This window comes from Cryptotermes secundus, unplaced genomic scaffold, assembly GCF_002891405.2.
Source record: "Cryptotermes secundus unplaced genomic scaffold, Csec_1.0 scaffold945, whole genome shotgun sequence".
In the NCBI taxonomy this organism is placed as follows: Eukaryota; Metazoa; Arthropoda; class Insecta; order Blattodea; family Kalotermitidae; genus Cryptotermes; species Cryptotermes secundus.
Window position 1 is genome coordinate 95,309 of NW_019731584.1, and position 25,806 is coordinate 121,114.

General features: G+C 36.8%; 2 protein-coding genes across 4 annotated transcripts in view; one reads left to right on the forward strand and one right to left on the reverse strand.

Moving 5' to 3' along the window:
* LOC111867229 (phospholipase ABHD3) overlaps positions 1–9,437 on the reverse strand; it is a 37,983-nt gene extending 28,546 nt beyond the window's left edge. For 2 of the 3 annotated variants that reach the window (XM_023856881.2, XM_023856882.2), the window contains exon 1: positions 9,129–9,437. In XM_023856881.2, the coding sequence (XP_023712649.1) occupies positions 9,129–9,239 (111 nt within the window). In that variant the 5' untranslated portion in view covers positions 9,240–9,437. The remainder of the gene's footprint in view (positions 1–9,128) is intronic. The other variant, XM_023856880.2, reaches the window with a different exon arrangement.
* A 323-nt stretch (positions 9,438–9,760) lies between these two features.
* LOC111867230 (adenylate kinase) overlaps positions 9,761–25,806 on the forward strand; it is a 30,810-nt gene continuing 14,764 nt past the window's right edge. Inside the window, exons 1-4 of the mRNA XM_023856883.1 lie at positions 9,761–10,067; positions 10,145–10,262; positions 10,907–11,025; positions 21,358–21,525. Of these exons, the coding sequence (XP_023712651.1) occupies positions 9,966–10,067; positions 10,145–10,262; positions 10,907–11,025; positions 21,358–21,525 (507 nt within the window). The 5' untranslated portion in view covers positions 9,761–9,965. The remainder of the gene's footprint in view (positions 10,068–10,144; positions 10,263–10,906; positions 11,026–21,357; positions 21,526–25,806) is intronic.

A 25,806-nucleotide genomic window follows, 5' to 3' on the forward strand; every position in this document is an offset into this window, starting at 1 on the left:
TTTGTTCTCCCACAATCAATTGTAATATTATTCTAGCAAAAATTCTGTATGGAGTGTTTGCTTCCGCCATGTGTGCTACCTGCCCATTTTATTTTATTTGACTTAATCACCCTAATGACCACCTTTGTGGTATGGTGGTCAGAGTTCCTGGGTTTGATTCTGGACACTACCATATTTTCTGAGAGGTAGTGGGTCTGGAATGGGGTCTACTCATCCTTGTGATGACAATTGAGGAGCTATTTCAAGGAAGTAGTGGCACCGGTCTAGAAAACCGAGATTAATGGCTGTGGGAATCTGTTGTGCTGACCATGCAACACCCTCATTCTACAAAAAGTTGGCACTAACTTCGCTGACAAGCAGCGGTTGCTTAGTTGGTATAGTATAGTATAGTATTGACTAAAAGGCCACAGAATTAATAAACCTAACAATATTAACGACTTTTAGAGGAAGAGGATTGAGGAATACACCCTTCTGCACCATAAATGATCTCTGAAAGGATTAAAAAAATCTTATATTATTATGAGAAATGAGTACCAGGCATCTTCTTGGGGGTAAAGGGTGGCTGGCATGTAAGGCTGACAGACAACCTCCCCGGCATCTGTGAGCAAACTGTCTAGAAATGTGGGAGCCTTGATGTCTCACAACCCTTTGAGTCTTCACAGCCTATTACAGGGACAGCTTCACCTTTATTTTTTCTACCTTACTATCAACCAAAAAGAAGACAAATTAGAGATTTTGGAAACCCATGAAACGATGAAACAACTGTGCTGTGTAATGTCTGTAAGCGCTCTCAATAAATATAGCAAAAACTATGATGTTCTTCATTATGTAGTTTGAGGAGCTCCACAATTTGTTATCTGACAAACTAACAAACACAAATATTCATTAACAAAATTAATGTAGCAAGGGCTTATTTACTTGCTCATGAAATTATTATTAGGCTTCTTTCAAGCTCTTTTCCTAAACCCACAAAATTAATAATTCAACTCATAAATTTCAAAAGAGGATAATCATCATGTGATGTCTGTGGCATATCCCATGATAAAGTATAACGTCCATTCTGAAGAGAAAAGTTGATAGCTCCACAAGAAAGGAAACACTACTACTTTTTGGAAATTAAATTTATTCAGAAACTCCTCTAATCTATAATACCAACAATGATACAAATTTAAAAAAATCTGAAAAATTATTTTTATGTTGCCTTTATTTTCAAAAATTAAAGCTAGTCAAAAATACAATGATTAAGTTGTCCCACAAGTATATGAATGTATAAACATCATCATTCAGAAAAAGATTGTGAATGATGGTTTAGACAGGATGTGGAGGGAACCAGACAGGAATTATTCTGCCTTTGCATGGAAGGAAAGATGAGAGCAAACCTCAGCAAGGAAAACTGTTTTTTTTTCCACCAAAAATAATGGAAAAAAGGTATAGCTGTCCTTGTGATTAACTAATCAAGAACCACGCCATGAAGACGTATGAGGGAATAGATGTACAGATCCATGTATTTTTGACCTTGGCACTAGTTGGAGGTGTGAGACCAACTTCACACCCCAGCTGCTTTAACCCTGGGGAATGGGCACACAGCACCCATTGGATAGGAGGCTGGGTGGGAGAGGAGAGGAGAAAACTCTTGTCCCTACCGGGACTCGAACTTCAACCCCTCAGCCGTCCAGCCTGTAGCCAGTCACTATACTGACTGCGCTAGCCCAGCTTCAAAAGAATATTATTACTTTACAAATGTTGAAGTAGGCTTTTGAACTTTAATTTGTTGATGATTCGTACATTGTATGTCAGCGTACATACTGGAATCTGAAAATCTTTCGCTTTCTTCTTGTTACATTTTTAACAGCAAGGTGTCTTTCACATTGTGACCTGTTGTGGATGGAGAGATAAAAGACAAATGCCTTCTGATCCCTGTAATGCTACTCTGTTCTACTGTTGTACTTATCAAACTAAACACCAGGCTAAGTAAAATATGGCCTAAGACAAATTATACAGGAAGTATGGAGCACAGTCCAGGTTTAATTTTGATGGGAAACACATGCATGTCATGGAAGTACAACAATGTTGACTGCTAAAGTGTGTGAAAACGGTATGTGATAGAAGAGCTATATATTCTAGGATATAACACTGTCAAAGGAATATATAGCCTACATTTTCAGGGCTGAAAAGTAAGCCAAGCAAGAATTCAGCAGAGCTCTGCTTCCATAAGAACTCTTTATTACGGAGCATTATTTTTGTCCATATGGAAAAAGAGTTATAACAGCCCAGTGTGAATGATACGTGACTGCTTTTGAGAACACTGCATAAATAACCTCCAAAAAGTGCAATATGTTGTTATTAGTTAAAATGCTCTGGGATACTGGGTCCGTTTTAATGCAGATCATAGCACAAGTAATGACCTTCATCAACAATCAATGCATGGGTGAAGTGCTTAACAAAATCTGGAAATCCCTGAAAAGTGAAAGGCAGCATTGCATTGTGAAGAGGCTAGTACAGCAAACTGTTCAAGAGCAGAGAGCTTACTGTTGTTGCATATCAGTCATAAGCATTTGATAGGTACAAAGGCATGTGTTTTGTGGTCTCACTTTTGAAAACTAAATGGAGCTACGTTCTTCTTAAGAGGCCACCAGTCACTCAGCTACCCAAGACTGAAGTTTCATTACCATGGTTGGCAACAGCCTGTCAAACGTCCATATTCTAAGCCAGATGAATCCAATCCATACCATCCCACCCTATTTCTCTAAGATATGTTTTAATATTACTGTCCTGTCTAGGTCTTCCTACTGGTATCTTTTACTTCTGGCTTTCCCATCAAAACCCTGTATGCATTCATCTTCTCTTCTGTGCGTGCTACATGCCCTGCCCATCTCCTGCTCCTTGACTTGATCATTCTAATTATCTGGTGAAGAGTGCAAGTTATGAAGCTCCTCATTATACAGGTTTCTCCAAACCTCCTAGAATTTCATCAGTCTTTGTTTCAAATATTCTCAATACCCAGTTCTCGAAAACCTTCAGTCAATGTTCTCTCCTTAATGTCAGGGACCAAGTTTCACATTCATATAAAATTACAGGCAATATTATAGTTTCGTGTACTTCAAATCTGACATTTTTTGACGAAAGACAAGAAGACGAAAGGCTCTGAACTGAATTGTAGCAAGTGTTGTTACCTGAATTTAATCTGCTCTTAATATACTCATGAATCAAATTTTGATTTGCTGCTGTCATTCCCAAACATTTGAACTTTGTCACATTTTCAAAGGATCTATTAGCTGTTTTTATGTTATGATTTTGCCCTGCATTCTGGTGATGAAACATCAACAGTTTTCTCTGCATTTACTTCTAGACCAACATCCTTATTAGCATTAATTAGAACTTCTGTGTCTTTCCTTATGGTATTTATATTATCTCCAAATCAATTTACATTATCAGTATAGGCAAGAAGCTGAAATGTCCCATTCAATTTCAATCCCACCTGGTTTTCTTGGACCTTGAAAACGCATAAAAATATATATAGTATATATCTCTACAATATCTGTTTTTCTGATCGAATGGCATGTCATGCTGTTTAGACATATAAAGATACAAACAACACAGTTCCTGGATTCTGAATGACTAGATGAGTTTACTGAGTACACTGATTACAGTGAACAGTTATCTGGAGGACCACTTCAGGCCATGGCATCACTGGTTCTCATTTCACTGACAACTATATTACACACAAATTAACAGTTAATGTAACACAAGCAAATTATTATGCCTTTTCATGACCCACAACTATTCTGCCATGCTACAGGCTGGACAGCCAGATTTCAATTCCCAGCAGGGTCAAGATACTTTTCTCTACTCCACAATGTCCAAACTGGCTCTGGGTCCCATGCTGCCTCCTATCCAATGGGTCTCTTTCCTTGCAGGTAAAGCTGCTGGGCCATGTGGGTGACCACTCACCCCCATCAAGTGCTGAGGTCTAGAAATGTGGTGCAATACCTCCACTTCCCCATATATTTTCAAGGCATGGTGCTTAATTAATTAATTATGCACAGGGACAACTTCACCATTTTACCTTTTATGTACACTTTCTTAAGAACAACAATCATGCTCTCCACCAAACCTTAACCTACTAATTTGGAAGGTTAATGTAAGTGGTCAGGTTTGCATGTCAAGTATGATCTGATAGCAGGATGTATGATATTGAGTCAGTTTATATTTCTCTGTCCTTAGTTGTCAAGGAGACATATGTGGCAATGGCATGGCAGCTTGTTCAATGTGCCCTTGTCTTCCCTCTTGGGCTACATTTCTTTTGGAGAAAAAGTAGGCTTATGAGAACACCATGCTGTTTGTGTGGGCATCCTCCCATCAAATTTTGAAATAAATGGCACACTTTCATGAAACTTGGTTTGATCAGTAATCTACTGGAAGCAACTGGATTTTCAGTGTACTGAAATGTGATAGTAACAACAAAGGGAACAATGCATTTATCAGCGTTAATGACTCATTCTGCTCTCAGCAGTTACAGCAGCAATATTCACAAAATTTCTAGGATAATGGCTGTTTTGTAAGATATAAAATAACATGGTAGATGCATGAAATCCATGTTTAGTTTTTGGATTGATGGTGAAAATAATGAACCATTAAATTACATTACATTGCATTGCATTCCAGAGATCCGAAGTTAGTCAAAATGACTGTAGGATGTGGAATATATCATATAAATACAAAACATATGTACAGACCCAATGGAGTTCTCACACAAGAGAAACTAAGAATACACAGTGACTACACACAACGCTATATAAAGATACATAAGTTATTTTTTAGACAACAGGTATTCATCAACAGAGTAGAGTGAATGTGTATTTAAGTATCGTTTCAGTGCTATTTTAAATTGTGCCTTTTCGTTCATGAGACCTCTGAGATCAGATGGCAGGTTATTAAAAATGTTGATCCCAGCATAATATGCGCTTTTTTGAAAGCATGAGAGGTTAGCAATTGGTTTATAAAGACAGTGTTTGTGTCCTGTGTTAACACTGTGTACATCCACATTCATCTGAAAATGTTCGTTATTTGTAATGAAGTTTATTAATCAATATATATATTCACAAGGCAAAGTTAAGATCTGTAGTCTCTTAAATAGATCTCTACAGGAATTATGGGATTTGACACCCATCATGATTGTAACAATTTTCTTTTGCAATGTAAATACCTTTTTACTGTCAGATGAATTACCCCAGAAAATTATTCCACACTTCATTAAAGAGTGAAAATAATCAGAATAGACTGATTTGAGAGTGTCAATGTTACTAATATGTAACATGAATCTAACTGCATAACATGCTCTACTTAACTTAGGAATCAACTGATTGATATGGGTTTTCCAGTTTAAATGATTATCAATCTGCAAGCCAAGGAATTTTGTGTTTACTCCCTGTTTTATATATTTATCATTATATCCTATGTTTAACGGATATTGTGGTGAGTTTTTTGTTATGAATGTTATTACATTTGTTTTTTCTAGGTTCAGGGAGAGCTTGTTTGCAGAAAACATGCAGAAATCATCTAAATTTTTACCAGAAATTGTAACACTAATGTCATCTGCAAATATTATAGGTCCTTAGTGTAGGAGGGAGGTCGTTTATATAAATTATGAAAAGCAAAGGCCCCAAAATTGACCCCTGTGGAACTCCATGTTTTATAATTCCCCAGTTTGAGTAGGTACTTTGGATTGAATTTTATGATTTTATTTCAATCTTTTGTTTTCTGTCTGTTAGGTAGGATCTGAACCAACTTAATGTTGTTCCTGGAATGCCAAAAAAAATGTAATTTAGTTAATAAAATTTCATGATTTACACGCTCAAAAGCCTTTGCCAAGTCACAGAATATTCCACCAATATGCATTTTTTTATTAATAGATTTCAACACACTGTCTGTTAACTTAAAGGCTGCATTTTCAATGGAAATTCCTTTCCTAAAGCCAAACTGTTCTGGGACTAGTATTGAATTGAATTGAATTGAATTGAATTTATTTACATTCTATAAATCCTAAGGAGGTTAGTACCTTTGGATACAGAACAAGTCAAAACAAGTATATTGCTACTCTGAAAATAATGGCTTAAGCTATTGTGCATAACTTTTTCCAAGTACTTTAGAGAAGTAGTTAGCAGTGAAACTGGCCTATAGTTTGACATACTAGTCTTGTCCCCTTTTTTATATAGTGGTCTTACTACTGAAATCTTAAGATGATCTGGGAAGATTCCTGTGGATGGCAAGTGATTACAGATTTGAGTTAATGGCCTACTGATTAGAGATGTACAAACTTTTAAAATTTTACTTGTTATTCCATCATAACCTGAAGAGTTTTTTGTTTTGAGGGAATGTATTATACTTATCATTTCAGTCTCAGTGGTTGGAATGGTTGTAATACCAAAGAATTTTCTAGGATATGTCTCTCTTAAAAACGAAATGACATTATTTCCCACTTCCTGATGCAAGTTTAGATTTTCTGTAAATGTTAAAAAAAAAGTGTTGAAGGCATCTGCAATTTCTCATGGGTCCTCAAGTTTTTCATCATTTATAAGGAGAGATGGTATCTGTTCAGTCAGATGTNGAAAAAAAGTGCTGAAGGCATCTGCAATTTCTCATGGGTATCAGATGGTATCTGTTCAGTCAGATGTGATTTTCCTGTTTCATGTTCTATTATATTCCAGGTTGTTTTTATCTGATTATTCAATGTTGCTATAAGCCTACAGTAATGCTGCCTTTTAGCTTCTTTTATAACTCTACTCAGGATTTTTCAGTACCTTATGTAGGGATTATTACTGCTCCTTTTGTCTACATACAGATGGCTTTTATGTTTACAAGAGATTTTTATTCCTTGTGTAATCCAGTGGTTTTTTATTCTACTTACACTTTTATTCTGCATAGGAAAACTGGCTTCAAAGACACTTAGAAAATTATATAAAAAAGAGGTAAATTTATAATTTGTATCCTTATTTTTGAAAACAGGTTCCCACGTTTCATTTTCTAATAGATGAACTTGAGCAATGGTTTCACTATTTATGTTTCTGGTTCTCTGTTTCAAGGGTGTTGAATTTACTTCCACAGTAATATTTACTGTACGAAATTGAGCATCATGGTCAGAGAGGCCATTGACTATAGGAGATGTACAAGAAGAGCGTAACCTTGCATTATCTATAAAGATATTATCAGTGGTTGTGCTTGAGGAATTTTGAACTCTTGTTGTGAAATTTACTGTGTGTGACAGACTGTATGTCCTTATTAAATAGTTGTTTTTTCTGACTACTTTCATTTAAATAGTTTATGTTTATGTCTCCACAGAGTATAAACTCAGACTTTGGATTGTACAGATATTTTAAAGTTGCATCTAGTCTCCTTAGGAATTCATTAACATCTCCTGAAGGGGCTCTGTACGGGCTTAGTATAATTAGGTGAGATGTTTTAGTTACTAGCTGTATTGCACAGATTTCAAAGTCTTGCTCCTTGAGAAATATCAATTTTACTGAAATATAGATCTGTCTTAACAAAAATACACACTCCTCCCCTTTGTAGGCTCTTTTGGCAAAACTTGAGCCTAACAGATAGCCATTTGATCTAGACTTGTCAAATTTTGAATGACGACAGATTATAAAAACACCTACATAGCTGCATACAATATTGGACATACGTATGTCCATACTTACAAACATGGTGATAGAGTGAACTGATGAGTTCTGTGTGACAAATTTAATGCTGGAAAAACCTGTACTCAATACATTATTCCAAAAAGAATGTAATAGATCTACTAATCACTAAGCCTAACAGCAATAATAACCACCTGCAGGATGGCACAGTGGTAACACTCTAGACTTATATTTGGAAGGTGCTCTGTTAAAATCTTGGTTGGAACTCTGGCTATCCTGACTGAGGATTTTGTCGTTTACCTCAGGCCCCCTCCCAGAAAATGCCGAGATAATCTGACTGGGGCTACAGCCGTTCTTAGCATTTGCAACTGCAAGAAAAGAAATTGCTCAAGTAGGATTCGATCATGTGACCGGCTGTGTATGGTACACAGTGTCAGTGAAGGAGCTAGTGTATTCACTGATGGATTGCAAATTCTATCCAATGGGTACCAGGGGCTCTTTCAACGGGGCAAAGCAGCCGAGGTGTGAAGTTAACCGCTCACCTTCAACTAGTGCCAAGGTCAAGAAAATGTGGATCTATACATCCACTCCAACATGCACCTTCATGGTGTAGTGCTTAATTAGTTAAGCACAGTGACAACTTTACCTTACCTTTACCACTACTAAGGTAAACTATGTTCTTCCGTCTATATTTCTCTGTTGAGAATAAAAAAATTGGAGGGGGCTGAAACTTCTAATCCCATAAAAATATTAGTTTAAGTTACTATGCATTTCGGTAAGCAAGAAAATCACAGTGAAGAATGTTTGTATGTTCCTTGTAGTATTCCACTTTATGTGTGAAAAATTCTACATGGAGTAGTATAAGTATGGGCCAGATTTATGGGGCGTGACCATGAGCCACTGCAAACAGAAATAGAATCCACAGATTTTATTGAGGCATCTGCTTCTCTATAATCAAGAAAAGTTAGTTTCTATTTTTAGTTATCAAAAGAAATAAGAACAAAGAGAAAAAATTATTGTCATGACCTAAATTTGTTGATACTGATATGGGCCCCGACAACTGTAAATTCGGCAATGAGTATGAAACTACGTATATGTACCGATATCTACAAAATTCGAGTTCAAAATTTCCATCTTACAATTGCATATTCTTTATTACCTAATAATGGTTCAAGGACCTGAGTAAATAATATAACATTGTGACTCTTCCTGTCTCCACTGCATTTTAAACATTTTACGCTCATTTTCGAAAATTCTCTGAACTATCATCCTCGGTTTCAAAACTTGACAACTTCTATTAGAACGAAAAAGTACAAACTGATAAATCTCTTAAATCATGTTTAAAGTTCACAGAATATATCACATAAAAATATTCTCGTATCTCACTTTGTAATTATGTAATCTTTTAATCTGCACTGTTCATGCACATATCAAAACTGTGGAAGTGCAAGTCATAAAAGCCAAAATCTTCCTTTTTAAGAGACATACCTTCACCGCTTCACGCAGGTAATATGTAAAAAACCCGGTGCCGAGAACTGCACCTATATACCATCTTGGAAAATCAAATAAAATATCTAATGACGTCAAAAGCCAATCCATTTTATAAAACTAAACTCAAGCAACCGCCTCGTCGTTAACTGCGCTACTTGCAGCTAACTCCTGCCCTCAACGACTGACGAGAGATACCGTAGGAATGTGCCATACGCACTGCGGTACAAGGGACATGTCAATAAATTATTCGACACTATGAACAACTGGAGTTGCTCTCTACAAATAATGCACTGTTGAAGATATAATTAGTTAATAACTAATAGTCTATATTATACACCTGTATATGAAATGATGTCCTTGAATAAATTATGAGAAATGATCAGTTTCACGCTGAAATGTGACCTAGAAGACCTAGAATATTTAATACCGGTTTTATTGAATAATCGTCACAAATAATAAGTGTACATGAATTATTGCTGCTTCCTTAGCTATGACTATTTTTAAATACGGATATGTCCATAATTTTAGCATATACATATTTATATTTACATGTATTTAATTTAAAAACGTCTGCTTGCCTCACAATAGTACACTACGTCCTTGAAAATTACGTAACCTCTGCCTTCCGCTGTTTTTCTTATCGGAATCCGCTGCTCGCTTGTTACGTGAGGCCTGTGGTTCTTGGTAAATTTGTATAGGTTGGTTTAGGCGATAATGAGTTAGTGTGATAACTAGCGAATATTTGTTTTAAATAAAGAGATCGTTGCTCTTCGTAGGTGTGTAACAGACCTTATAATTTGAGCCAAGGTGTTAATTTATACAGTTGCCTAAAATATGCCTCCTTTAGCACAGCCGTTGCCTAAAGAAGCAAGTGATGAACCGTTAGGAATAAATGCTGTACTTCTAGGACCACCTGGTTCTGGTAAAGGAACACAGGTAAGTAATTTAATTTGAATAATCTGTTGTTATAAAGACTATAAAAGGATAGGATGTATAATAAATTATGTTTTCAGGCACCACTGCTTAAGAATAAATTCTGTCTTTGTCATCTGTCCACTGGAGATATGTTGCGTGCAGAGGTATCATCCGGTTCTCCTCTGGGTCGAAAGATAAAAACAGAAATGGATGCAGGTATTTTAAAAGAATAGAAGTAATTCTGTGTAAAACATTCAAAGCATGCGATAATTTTATTATGTGAATCATAGAGGGCAAAAAATAAATAACTTCAGCCCCCATTTGTTCTGCGGTGTTATACACCAGCTTTAGACTACTTTACAACTGACTTACGTTTACTGCACTGATTAGTTGTAGATCTCCATGTATACAACCTTACATTCCTGCTATTATTAATTCTTTAATCAAGTGTAATGTAGGAACTATCACATATATTCTCTAATACCTTTCAGCCTCACGGTTAAGTTTTCTGTCCAACAGTATTGGATATTTGTAATAATTGTGTTTTGTGCATTGATGCCTGACCTCTCCTGACTTCCCCACATTCTTTGATTACCATGAATATGGTATTGTCCTCACCATTAAATGTCTGATGTTAACCAGTTGTACCATGTTGTTTTCTTTGATCTTGTTCATTAAAACTTCAGCATGATTTACTACTAGGTTTATTTTGTAGATGTAGATACATACTTCATGTTTTCAACATACATGTCTTTTTGAAACACAGAACTTCTAACAGACTGGTGATTTAGAGAAGCCATTTACAGGATGATGTTATGTAACACTGTTGTTTAGTGTATTTTCTTTTACCATTTGTGCAGGAAAGTTAGTCAGTGATGATTTGGTTGTGAGTCTAGTGGAATCCAACTTGGATCGACCAGAATGTAAAAATGGGTTCCTTCTAGATGGGTTTCCTAGAACCTTGCCACAAGCTGAAAAGGTTGGTGTCCTGATCAAATAAGCTACCACTTGTTATGCAGACATACCACATGTACTGAACATGTACTTAGGCTGACAGTGAAAGAATTTAGCAGAAGCCCAAGGACTAGATTGAATACTTTAGCTAGTTTTAGGATTGGAAATTTTACACATGCTAACTAACTTCTTGGAGCTGAGCTCTTCTTGAGAAGCAGCAGTTACTCAAGAACTTCCCAGCATTGAATGGAATCCAAGTGTTCATTACAGTGTTCACAAGAGCCCTCCGCTGGTCCCTATCCTCAGCCAGATCCATCCAGCCCATACCATCCCATCCTATCACTCTAAGATCAATTTTAACATTGTCGACTCACCTACATCATGGTGTTCCCAGTGGTCTCTTTCCTTCTGGTTTTCCCACCAATATCCTATATGCATTCCTTCCCCCCACCACCACATTTGTGCTACATGCCCTGCCCATCTCCTGCTCCTTGACTTGATCATTCTGATTATCTGGTGAATAGTTAAGTTACAAAGCTCCTCATTATGCAGTTTTCTCCAGTCTCCTATCACGTCCTCACTTTTTGGTCCAAATATTCTCAACACCCTGTTCTCAAACACCCACCCTCAGTCGATGTTCCTCCCTTAATGTCAGAGACCAAGTTTTGCTCCCATACAGAACCACAGAAACAGTTATAGTTTTATATATTCTAATTTTTATGTTTTTAGACAGCAGATGAAAAGACAAAAAGGTTCTGGACTGAATGGTAGCAAGCATTACTCAAATTCAGTCTACTATTAATTTCCTCATAAATAAATTTTTGATGTGTTACTGTTGTTGCCAAATATCTGAACTGTACAACATTTTCAAAACATCTGTTGTCTATCTATTTCATTCTGTTGATGAGACACCAACATATACTTAGTCTTCTCTGTTTTGACTTCTGGAACAATCTCCTCACTAGTGTCAATTAAAGTTTGTGGGTTTTTCTTTGTGGTATCTATATTATCACCCAGTAGATTATCATCACCATAGACCACCAGCTGATGTGTTTCATTTAATTTCAGTCCCACCTGGTTTTCCTGGACCTTCCTAGTAGCATATTCTAAAGTAAAGTTGAAAAGTAGTGGTGATAAAACATCTTGTTGTAGGGCATTCTGGATAGGAAAATTATCAGACAAGTGTTTGACTATATGAACTTTACTATACGTTTCATTTAAACACATTTTAATCAGACTGTTCCATGGGTACCCCAAATTCTATGAGAATGTTGTACAGTTCTACCCTCCAAACTGAATCGTGGACCTTCTTGAAGTCTCATTGTGCTCCCATTTTGCTCTAATGTCTGATGAGTTCAAAAGATCCGACAGTAGTTGATCTGTTATGTCAAAACCCACACTGATGATTCCAAATAATTTCATCTGTATGCGGACTTAACCTTGAGAGAAGGATACTGGATAAAATTTTGTATGAAGTTGATAGTAGTGATAATGCACTATAATTACTACGGTCAGTTTGATTGCCATTCTTGTGAACTGGTACAATTACAGACCCCAACTGATCAGGCAAGTGTTCCTTATTCTAAATAGAATTAAGAGTTTATGGATCTCAGACTGTAATATAACACCTGCTTGAATCAGTTCTGCCAGAATTTCATCACTACCTGGCAATTTAAAATTTTTCATCTTTGCAAAGGCAGTTTCAACCTAAAAAGCACTAGGATCAGGTACTAATGGCTCAGCTGTATGTACTTCTGTCTGCCTAATATCACATTCAATAACTGAGAGAAACACTTCTTCCACCTATTGAAAATGTGTAAATGTGTATGCATATCACCATGTCTGCTTGTTTCAGGTCTTACATTGTTCAGTTATTCCTGTATATTTGGTATGGGTCCTGTAACCATTGCATTGTTTACTTTCATCTGATAGTTTGAACGTCCTTTATGAAACCATGGATTGTCTTTCCTCAGTTCATAATAACCTAGACTCTGTCTGGCTGAAATTTTGATATCCTGTCCAATAGTTTCCCAAGCTGTTTTAATATTGACAGCATTGTTTTCCAAAGCTACAAATCTATTTGATATTTCAACATAGTACTGCTCTTTGCCCTCTACCTTATTTAATTTCTTGAAAGTGAACCTCTCCATGTGAACTCTGTGTTGTTTGCTTACTCACTGCCAGTCTCTCCCTGACTTTTGACACCAGAAGATAGTGTGGTCAGTTCCACATTCTGCTATCCTGAACAATCTGACATCAAGTATACTTGAGTTCCATCTCCTGTCTCTCAAAATATGGTCAATTTGGTTGTGTCTTCCCATCAGGAGATTTCCACATAAATTTATGAATGTCACGATGTGGGAACATTGTACTGTTGACAGTAAGATTTTTCGATGTGGCAGAGTTTACTACTCCATTATCATTACTGATTTTGTGAAAGCTCTCATTCCCAACTGTTGGTTTGAAAATGTCTTCTCTACCTACTTTGGCATTGAACTCTAATGGGGCATGAACATTCACAACAATGATATCACACCAGCAACCTCTTAGCATTATGTATGACATTCTAGCATTAACAGTCTCCACCTTCGTAACTGCTGATATGATTCTTTTATGTACGAAGAAATCTGTACCTAATTCATGATTCTCATTCCTAATTCCATAGGCAAATGTATATTAGCCTGCTGGCTTGGTGTCACCTGTTCCATCTGACCTTCTGTACTCTTACAAAATCTAACTTATATTTTTATATTTCTTCCTCTACTGTCATACACGAACCTACCCTATACAGACTTTTTACATTCCATGTCCCAAGTTTTGTGTCTACTTTATTTATTTATCCAAAGGATCTGTGCAGGTCCGAGGCTCTTTATGGCATTTCGTAACAAGCTCATTTTTTATGGTGAGGAGCTGTTAGCTGCATGCTCAACCCCCAAGCTGGAGGACCACCCCTTGTTGACTCTTTGCTACTTCTTATTCTGTATATTCACAGCTGCCCTCCACATCTAAGGGCTGTCTCCTCCATCCACAACCTGAGGACACCATGCCATGGTGACAAGGGGCCCACCTAACATGGATTTCAAACACACACACAGATCAGTTTTATATTGAACTTTTATTAATGGACATCACATTCCATTTAGATACCAGTACATCAGAGTTAAATTAGGTTACAAGCCCCGTAGAACCAGGTGATCTAAAATCCTGTTTAACTGGACAGTGAACTATTACTCTAAATTAAAATGTGGCCAACAGCCCCAAGTAATGGGAGATTTAAAAATCACTCTTTCTGGAGGATAATAAGTTGCACTTTATGGCATGATGAATCATCATATTGCCAAACACCTATTACTTAACATGGCGGACGGTTGGATATATGAAATGAGCAGCTCTACAATTTTGGCCGAGAATAGTAATGGATCAAGTGTAACATGTATTGGCTGTTCCGAACTTGAGTTAGAATTAAAAATGACTCAGATGGAATTAAAATCTGCCAAAAAATGATGGAGTTACTTCACAGAGAGGTCAAACAAATGGAAGATATTGTTCTAGCACAATGTTCTCAAGATGTGATAAATAAGTATAATCAAGAGGTTTATAAGATCTCCCAATGTTCTAAATGTGTTGATAGTGAAATGAATCATCAAGAAGCTCTTATAGAGATAAGATCATTGCAATTAATAAACAAATTACTATATAAGGAACTGGGAGCAGGTGACAGAAAATCTGAGGTTATGGTTGATGCAGAAAATATGGCTGTGAAGGGGAACAAATATTTAAACAACGGGCAGCCTATGGAAGATATAAGAGAAAGTAACTTTGTAAATGAAGGGAAGAATCAGCAGATAAATTATCTTCTGCATACTCAGAATGAAAATATGGAACCTAAAAATAAAATTCCAACTATATTTAATGGCTATGTTTCGGAAACTAGGAACTTTAATATTGCTTTCAAGAACAGTGAAGCATCTCTTACCCAAAGTGCTTTAAATGATTTGTATGCTAAATTGTTAGATGATAGATCTAGTATTCCTGACTGCAAGAAACACAAAGTACTGCTTATAGGAGATAGCCATTTAAGAGGGTATTCTGCAAATATAAAAACTTACCTGAATGACCAGTTCCAAGTAAATGGTTTTATCAAACCTGGAGCGTGAACAAAGAGCATATTAGAACAAATGATTAATGAGATTAATAAGTTGTTATCTAGTGATTTTATTATTGTTTCCTCTGGATCTAATGACATAGGCAAAGTTAAATTAAGTGAAGTTTTTAGCGATTTAATCGATTTTATCAAGAGAACTACTCACACAAAAATTGTTTTATTAAGAATTCCTACTAGACATGACTTAGAAGGTGCTAATAGCAGTATTAATAATGAGACTACCAAATTTAATAGAAGATTAATTAAATTGGGAAAACTGTTCTCTCATCTTAGTGTTCTTGAAATAGATGAAAATAGGCATTATTATACTAAACATGGGCTTCACTTGACTGGCCGAGGAAAAAAGATGGTTTCTCTTAATTTGGCTCATGTTATTTTTTCCCTTATAAAAAAGACAAGTAATTCAAGCAACAATATTATACCAGTTGGCTGTTATGAGTTTCAAGCCCAGTCAGTCAGTCATTTGTCTACTGCCAATCATACTTTATTGCAGAATACTGATGAAAGTAACACGATGGGAAAGTTAAACCCAACTAATATTTTTTAGTAACCAAGATTACTGTAATTTATCACACTTAAATAGTTTGAATAGTAAAGTGGTAAATCATGTGTCTCAACAAATTTTTTAAATATGTACTATCAGAACATCTGTGGTTTGAAATCTAAAATCAATGAACTGCTAAGTTTCTTATACCCTGAGCTACCACATATCATTTGTATTAGTGAGCACCATCTAAAGAATGCTGAAATTTACAACACTGTAATGGAAAATTACCTGGTTGGGGCCAGTTTTTGTAGAAATAATGCTATGAAAGGTGGAACATATATGTTTGTTCTCAACTATATAAACTTTATTGCTGTAAAACTTGACAAATATTGTGTAGAATTTGGTATAGAACTTTGTGCAGCAAAAATTTGACATGAACCATCATATGTTTATATTTTATCTATGTACAGAGCCCCCTCCGGTAATTTTAGTAATTTTATACTCAAAATGGATGAGGTGCTCAAATCATTATACACATCAAAAACTGAATTCATTATGTGGCGATTTCGATATTGATTACCTCACTGATAATCATAAAAAGAATCAACTCAATTCCCTCTTAAACTCTTGCAATCTCTTTAGCACTGTTAACTTCCCTACTAGAATAACAAATACTTCTAGATCAACTATCGATAATATATTTATTGATTACTCCAGAATGGGAAGATTCTAATTATCACCTATGTATAATGGTACGTCCGATCATGATGTACAATTAATATTGATCCATGATATTACTGTGCCCCCCATGTTAAATGTTTACAAATGATAAGAAAAATTGACAAATATTCCCTGTTAAATTTTAATTATAATCTTGGTAATGAACTTTGGAATGAAGTATTTGATAATAATGAAGTGAATGCTGTGTTCAACGCATTCTTAAACATTTTCTTAAGACACTTTTGTAATAGTTTTCCCAAATGTCTCACTTGACCCCATACTAATACTAAAGTATGGATATCATCTACTATAAAAACTAAATGTAGTGTGAAAAGGCATTTGTATTTAAGCTGTAAGGAGAGTAATAACCCTTATATACAAAGTTACTATAAGCTATTCTGTAAAGATTTATTTAGAAATATTATAGAAGCCAAACGTTCATATTATGATAAACTAATTATAAACTCCGATAATAGAACTAAAACCACTTGGAATATTGTTACATCATTGACCGGGACGAAACCCTATCATGAAATTATACCAAACTTGAGCACTCCCGATAGATCATATATCAATACTAAAATGATTGCCGAATCCTTCAATAAATATTTTTTATCAATAGTGGAGACAACTACCAAAATGCACTAAAAAATATATTTGACATATGTAATAAGGCTAATGAATATTTAACTGATATATTTACAACCACTTTCCCTCCGATCAATTATAGTTACGTTACAACAAATGAAATTGAAAAAATTATAGACAAATTGAAAACGATCAATTCTACTGGGTATGATGAGATCCCTATCAAAGTATTAAAAAGTTTAATATTTTATTACCTCATCCTTAACATACATAAAAAATAGATCATTAGCTACCGGTATGTTTCCTGATAGGTTAAAATTCTCCAAGATAAAACCTATATATAAAAATGGTGATAAAAATCGTATCACTAAGTATAGGCCTATATCCTTATTGACTTCCTTTTTGAAGATATTTGAGAGAATGGTGTTTGTAAGACTTTGTCATCATTTGACTATCAACAGTGTTTTAGCCAATGAACGGTTTGGATTTCGAATGAATCTTTCCACTGAAAAGGCCATTAATAGATTGCTTGACCTGACCTTAACTGCCCCAAATGCTGGCCATATTGTGGATGGAAAAATTTGTGATTTGAAAAAGGCCTTTGACTCTGTCAGTCACAAGATTTTATTGTCTAAGTCGGAATTCTATGGTATTACGGGTCCGATGCATAAATGGATAGCATCTTATCTTAAATGAAGGTTTCAGAGAATTAAATTACAAGGTAATGATAGTAACCTAAATACCTATTCAAATTGGGGCTTAATATCCCATGGTGTCCCACAGGGATCCATTTTGGGTCCCCTGTTATTCTTGATCTATATTAATGAAGGTTTTAAATCATGTAGTTTTAAACAAAATATCTTGAAGCTGGTGGCCACCATTCTCTATGCACTGATGCAACCGTTTTCTGAAATTCCCCTCAGCACGTTCCAGCATGTGCACCGGATTTTGGGCTACTTCCTGCCAAATAACATTCTTCAGCTGAAGCAGGTTTGTGGGGTGATATTTAAAAACCTCTGCCTTGAGGTATCCCCACAAAATAATCACAGTGCATTAGATCAGGTGAGTGCGCTGCCCACGGGATGTCACCTCGAAGTGAGATGAGCCGTCCGGAGAGCTTTGCCCTGAAAACTGTCATCGAAGCTCAGGCTGTGTGGGCCGTGGCACGATCCTGTTGGAACCAGACATTTCCTAGATGCATTTCTTCAAGAGCTGGTTTGAAAAAGTTTTTAATCATGTCCACATACCGCTGTGAATTGACAGTAACTGCATGATTGTCTTCTTCAAAAAAATAAGGACCAATAACTCCAACTCTCAACTACGCACAATTGTCACCTTATCACTGTGAAGTGGCCTCTCGTAGAGCTCTCTGGGATTGTTACCACTCCAATAGCACATATTCTGCTTGTTGACATATCTGGATAGGTGAAAATGTGCCTCATCACTAAAGAAAACAAGTGCGTCAGGGGGTAAAGTTTCCAATAATGTTTTGCACGCCGATATTCAGTTCTGGAAATCACGTGGTGACAATTCTTGCACAATAACCATCTTATAGGGATGGAAATGAAGATGTTTGTGAAGAATTTGGTGCATTGAACGATTGGATATGTCTAGGGCTACTGCATGTTTGTGAGCGGAGCGTCTTGGAGATGTCAATATCGACTGTTGAACTGTCTCCACATTTTCTGGCATCGTAATGGTCCGTTGTCATCCTGATGATTTTTTCACCACACTCCCGGTTATCCTAAAGTTCTCTACCCACAAAGCAATCGATTTCTGGTCGGGAACCAGACTTCTGGGCTTAATTCGAAAGTGAGTATGGAACGCATGCTGCACCGCCATGTAGGAATGGTTGTTTGAAAAATAGGCTTCGCAAACACATGCTGCTCACTCATCCACCTCATGTTTCCTACTGAGGGGTATCAGACAGAAACTTTCATGACTGCTGCGTTTGCCAAGCCTATCCCCACTTTTCTGCATCCTCCCTTCCCTTCACAGTGCGTGTTCACAAAAAGAAAGTTTTTGCGTCCCATCCTGTATATGATAAGATGGAAATACCCAACTCAACCCGTTTAAAGTTCTTAGGGGTTAATATTGCAAATACTCTAACTTGGAAAACTCATATTGACTCACTTATCCTGAAACTTAGCTCTGTGTGCTATGCAATCCAAGTCATAAAACCATTTGTGAATCAGGAAACTTTGCTGATGGTTTATTATGCCTATTTTCACTCTATTATTTGATATGGCATTAATTTTTGGGGTAACTCTTCGTATGCTATCAGTGTCTTTCATTTGCAAAAGAGGGTGGTGAGGCTAATAACTGGTGCTGGTAATAGAAACTCATGTAAAACGATATTCACTACTCTAAAATTTCTTACTCTTTCATCTTTGTATATTTATTCACTACTATCTTTTGTGGTCGCTAGCATGGATCAGTATTATTTTGTATCTGATATACATAACAGAGACACTAGACAGGTACTGAACCTAAGTCTATATCAACCCTCAACTCGTTTATCATTCTATCAAAAAGGATCATTATATGGGCATCAAACTATTCAATTGTCTCCCACAAAATCTGAAACAGTTATATAAAGATATTAAATGGTTTAAATTAAAATTAAAAGAATTCTTGAGTTGTCGCCCATTTTATACTGTGGATGAATTTTTTTGTATATACTAGTCGGTAAGATTAATTGTATTCTGGTTCTATTCTTATATCTTGACTTAGTTCTTTGTACTGCTTATTTATCTAATATGACTTTTCCACATCCTAAAGTATTGGATTTTATGGAAATAATAGATGAGTAATGAAAATGAAAAAAAAGAGCTTGTACTGACGCCTGAAACCTTTGAGAGTTCTATAATAAGATGTCCGCGTTGTTTTTGTAAACTGGGTGAGTTTTGTTGTATATATGGTTGATATGTTCTTTTTTTATTGTTTTATGAATGCCTTGACTTGTTCCTGTGGGAATGGAATGTTTGTGTTTTGATCTGTGACTCATTCTATATCCAATGGTTGTTTCCCAGCCTGTATCTGGATCTATTTTGAATTTGAAATAAATGAAATGAAATGAAAGAGAACACATACTTTGCAAAGTATGCTCCTTGTGATTTTGTGTAATTCTTTTTCTCCATTGTTTGTTTATTCTGAACGTAAAGCTGTTGCCATAGAACTAATCTATGTACATGTATGGAGCCTGAAATTACTCTTCTCCTATATTTCATTAAGTATTCACCGTTTTGAAATCTATCTGGAATACAGTCTTCATGAGATGTATATATTTATACCAAATTTTTGTAGGATGAAACATTGAAAAGAATAATTTAAAATTTGTGTTAAAAGTTGCATGTCTAGTTCTGATGTGCATCCCCAAATACCATAGTGAAACCCATTCGGTGCTGAAACATGCAGGTGGTCTCATAATGTCAGGTTTCTGAAGCTTTCATGATGAATAAATGTCCCAAAATCTGTTCAGGGAATCAGCTGTCTCAGTGCTGAACTATAAACCAACATTCAGAGATCTTCTCTACCTTCAGCATCAGGTTCAGTGCGGTGAATGGTCATACATGTCTCAGTCTCACAGTATGCCTCATCTTACTGGCATACTAGGCCATATGAGGGTAGAGGCAACTTCATCAGTCACCTGTCCAACTGCATATTGCCAGGTGCACCAGTAGAATGCAGCAGTATATCAGTTGACAGACAGACTCTCTCTGTCTCTCTCTCTCATGACATGATCATTCACCACTTAAATTCTGATGTTGGAGACAGAATGTCCCTGGTATATTGTTCTTTATCATAACATTGACAAGATATACATTTTGAGGTTTTCGTGGTTGTGACTCTTAAGATTGTCTTCTTGTGTTCTGGGTTGCGAGCTGTGTAGTTTTGTGGGTGGATACAGACTTTTGGAGGAACGTAGTGCCACCATCTTCAGGATTGAAGGGTGTAAGTTTAGGAATAGGCTTAGTTATACAGTTACACAAAGATCCATTCCCAGTCACACTTTCATTTCCGATACATCACAGTAAATTTGTGTGCTCCTTACAAGAGCCATTTTCTGTCCATTTCTTCCTGCTGGCTTAGACAAGGTTCCTTTCCTTAACCCACTTCCTTGGATCCCATGACAACATTCCAAGTAATTTGCGTATATAACCTATTCCTGAACCTACACAGTTTATCCCTGAAGATGGAGATAGAATGTTCTTCCAGAAAATTGGATTCCACCCACAAAACTACAGAGTGTCATGACCCAGAAGACCACATTCTTAATATCAACATGGCTGATTGCCAAAGAGGATTTTAGTGCCTTTTCATGTTATGTTAATTTTATGCACTCACCACAAGTAACACAGATGCTATGCTACTAATATTATACTTATATTTCACAGTTGGATAAGCTTCTGGATAAGAGGAAACAAGCCCTTGATGCTGTCATTGAGTTCAGAATTGATGACAGCCTTCTGGTAAGGCGCATTACAGGAAGACTGATCCATCCTACCAGTGGACGCTCATACCACGAGGAATTCCACCCTCCACGGGTGCCCATGAAGGATGATGTGAGAATACAGCTTTATCATTAGATAAAATATACACAGAATTACTGGGATTTTGGACTTTTTCCCTCGTCTGGAATTTTTGATAATAAGAGGACAATGTTTCGGAAACTGGATCTCTTTCCGTCTTCAGGTGAGAAATGAAGACACCTACTCAGATGGGCCCAGTGATTGAGATTAGCTCTTTGTAAGGGGCCCAGCTGAGTAGGTGTCTTCCTTTCTCACCTGAAGACAGAAACAGATGCAGTTTCTGAAATGTCGTGTCCTCTGTTACCAAAAATTCTGGACAATGGAAAAAGTCCAAAACCCCAGTAATTCTGTGTGTCATCCACCATTGTCAGAACCCTTAATCTAGTAGATAAAATATAGCTAAAATGAATTTTGGCTTATGTAGTTTGATAGACCATGTTAGGTGGGTCCCTTGTCACCACGGCATGGCGCGTCCTCAGGTTGCAGATGGAGGAGACACCCTCCAGTTGTGGGGGGAAGCTGTGAATATATTAAATAAACAGTCATGGAGAGCCGACAAGGGGTGGTCCTCCAGCTTGGGGGGTTGCATGTGGGGTTAACAACTCCTCGCTGTAAAAAATTATCATGTTACGAAAATGAACACAAAGCCTTGGACCTGGACAGATTCCTTGGATAAACGACCTAAGCTAATGAAAATGGATATGAGATTTGGAACTTGGAATGTACGAAGTTTGTATAGGGCAGGTTTGCTCAGGGCAGTGGCATAAGAAATCTTAAACTATAAGTCAGATTTAGCGGGAGTACAGAAGGTCAGATGGGATGGAGGTGACATCGCACCGGCAGGAGACTATACATTTTTCTATGGAAAGGGGAATGAAAATAATGAATTAGATACAGGCTTTTTCGTACATAAGAGAATCATATCAGCAGTTAAGAGGATAGAGTTCATTAGTGATAGGATATCATATATAATACTAAAAGGTCGCTGGTGTGATATCATTGTTATGAATATTCACGCCCCAACAGAAGATAAAATTGATGACATAAAGGACAGGTTCTATGAAGAACTAGAACATGTATTTGATAAATTCCCGAAGTACCCTACGAAAATGTTAGGAGATTTCAATGCCAAAGTAGATCATTCAGGGCAGTGGACTGTGATACTGACCACTACCTGGTGGTGGAAAAGATTAGGGAAAGACTGGCAGTGAGTAAAGAAACAACACACAGAGTTCATATGGAGAGGTTCAATCTCAAGAAATTAAATGAGGTAGAGGGTAAAGAGCAGTATTGTGTTGAAATCTCAAATAGGTTCGCAGCTTTGGAAAACTTGGGCACTGAGATGGACGTTAATAAAGCCTGGGAAACTATTAGGCGGCTTTCAGATGACACACGGCTGGATACACAGTTTCCAGTGATTGCAAATATATTAGTGTGAATACTAGAGTTCACACAAGCGTCTCACGTCCAAGACACTGTCACAGCTGTGTCCTCTTCAGTGGCCAAGACACTGACTTGTGGTCTGGCCACTCAAAGTGCACTGAGTTCTATGCTAGCGTTCAGATGGGACATACAGAGTCTAGCATCATTGATGAAATGGTGGATAAACATTTTGATACTTCCATCTGAATGACTGAGGGCAACATCAACATGGGGTTCTGACGTCAGAGTCACTGAGTGTGCGTGTTGTGGCTTTGAGTGGCTGTGTCCCAGGCACTAGTCTCAAGCCACCATATGTCTTGTCTGAAAGCGGCCCTAGAGAGAATATAAAAATGTCTGCCAAAGAGAGTCTAGGTTATTATGAACCAAAGAAGCATAAGCCATGGTTCAATGAAGAATGCTCAAAATTATTAGACCAAAGAAAACGGGCCAAATTGCAATGGTTACAGGATACAAGCGAAATAAATAGGGATAATCTGAACAATAGAAGACACGAAACCAACAGGCATTTCAGGGAAAAAAGAGGGAAAGTCTGAAAGACAAAATTGATGAGCTTGCAATGAACAGTAACAAGAACATCAGAGATCTGTATAGAAGAATAAATGACTTTAAGATGGGTTACAAACCTAGCAGTAACTTAGTGAAGGATGAGAATGGTGATCTGCTTACAGATATGTGTGTATATGTCTAAAATGAATGCAAAGGCAAAGTGAAACTCCCGTAACCGATTGTTTAACTAGAAAACTAAAAAGCAATTCACTGGCTAGAGATATAGAATCCAAAGGTTCAAAACTGCCCTCTCCATCAGAAGCAAACTATTTTATATTAGGTAGCTCACATTACCATAAATTCTTTCCTTAGAACTATTAAAATGTATTTTCTGAAATCAGTAACAGGAATTATACCATGAGATTAAAAGAGAATGGAAGACGTTAAGGAGGAATTACAGATTACAGTAATAATATTACAAGATAGAATATTAAGGGCTGTAGAAGTACAAGATGCTATCGGAAGTTTCCTGGACTGTACAAAAAAAGATATACTGACTTAACTTACTCAATTTAGCTGCCATCTCCCTCAAAATATTCTCCTTGGAATGTACACAGGGATCCCATCGTTTTTTTTTCACGCCTCCAAAGCACTGTGGAAGTCATTTTCCTTAATGCTGACAAGTATTGCTTGCAATTTCCTTTGGATATCAGACACTGTTTCAAAACGTCGCCATTTCATTTTCATTTTCAATTTGGGAAACAAAACAAAATCACAGGGGGCTAAGTTGGGCAAGTAGGGAGGATGGGAAATGATAACCATGTTGCTGTTAGTCACAAACTGTTATTTTCAGGGACCTGTGAGTGGGTGCGTTATGATGAAGGAGCCAGTTGTGGTCATGCCAAAGTTCTGGTCTTTTTCATCGCACATTTTCTCTCTAGTGTCTCAAAACCTTATAGTAAAAGTCAGAGTTGACTGTAGTGTTAGGAGGAACAAATTCACGCAAAACAATTCCCTTCATGTTGAAAAAAACAATGAACATGCTCTTTATTCATCTCTGGACCTACTTCACCATTTTTGCTCTTGATGATTGTGGGCTCTTCCAGTGTAACGTTTGTTGTTTAGTTTTTCGATCATAACCATAAATCCAAGTTTCATCACCCGTTATGATCCTAGAGATAAAAATTGGGTCCTCATTAGCCTTCTCTCATAGCTCAAGACACACATTTACGCACCGCTGCTTTTGATCATTTGCCAAGAGTCCAGGATCAAACTTCACAGCAATTTGGCACGTGTTCAAATTTTCTGTTAAGATCTGATGGCAGTCTCCATAGGTGATACCAACGATGTCTGCGAGCTCATGGATTGTTCAGTGACGGTCTTGGTGGACAAGTTCTTGAATTTTTTCAACATCTTCTGTAATTTTTCTGGTGCTTGGTTACCCTGAACATTCAACATCTTCAACTGACACTAGACTGGCCTTGAAACATGAATGCCATTCAAGAACTACTGTCCAGCTTAATGAATGTTCAATGAAAGCCTCACAAAGCATTTCAAGGATTTTGGTAAGGGATTTACCGAGCCTCACGCAAAACTTGATATAGACACATTACTCGATTTTGCCATCCTTCACAGGCAAAACGAAACACAAAGTCAAAAGAGCACTCGTGTAAAAACAATGTGTGTTCACAGGACAGACTTAAGTGGCACACTGATGCAACAGGCGTGTGGAAGTGTGGCCTTGGCCTCTCCTCTCATCTTCTTTCACCAAGACAACAATAACAGTCCAGAATTTTTGCACAAGAAGAAAGAAATGGTACAACATCTGTGAAAAGATGGATTGACCAAAACAGATTTCAGTGGAGATGGAACTGGCATTTGGCCTTAACTTTGAAGTTCATTTATGAATCACATTTATCTTTCTACTTCCAGTTGCCTCATGTGTATGTGGATGTGTGCACTTGCACACATGTGGGTGTGCACGTGTTCTTTTCTTCCACCTCTTATTTGGCTATGTATTTAATAATATAACCAAGTGATATTTGAAGTTCTGACTGTGGTGAGTGATGTGACTCTTTGTAGTCTGGTAGATAGTTTTCAACATTCCTCTGAAACTGTTGTACGTGTTTACCACGCTGCATGGAGTTACAGTCCAGAAGACTAATGTTTAATATAATGTTGGTTTTCTTAGTGATTGCTTTCAAAAAACTTTTTGATCCAAAATTCTGAATGAATGTTTATTCCATCTGAGGTACATCCTCCACCACTTGCCTCTTGGACGTAATTACCCCAATAATATAACGAATAGAGTATGTTGTTAGACTTGAAAGGATTCTGACGATGATGTATACTGTACTTCTTTTAGCTTGTTTTGGACTTCATCCA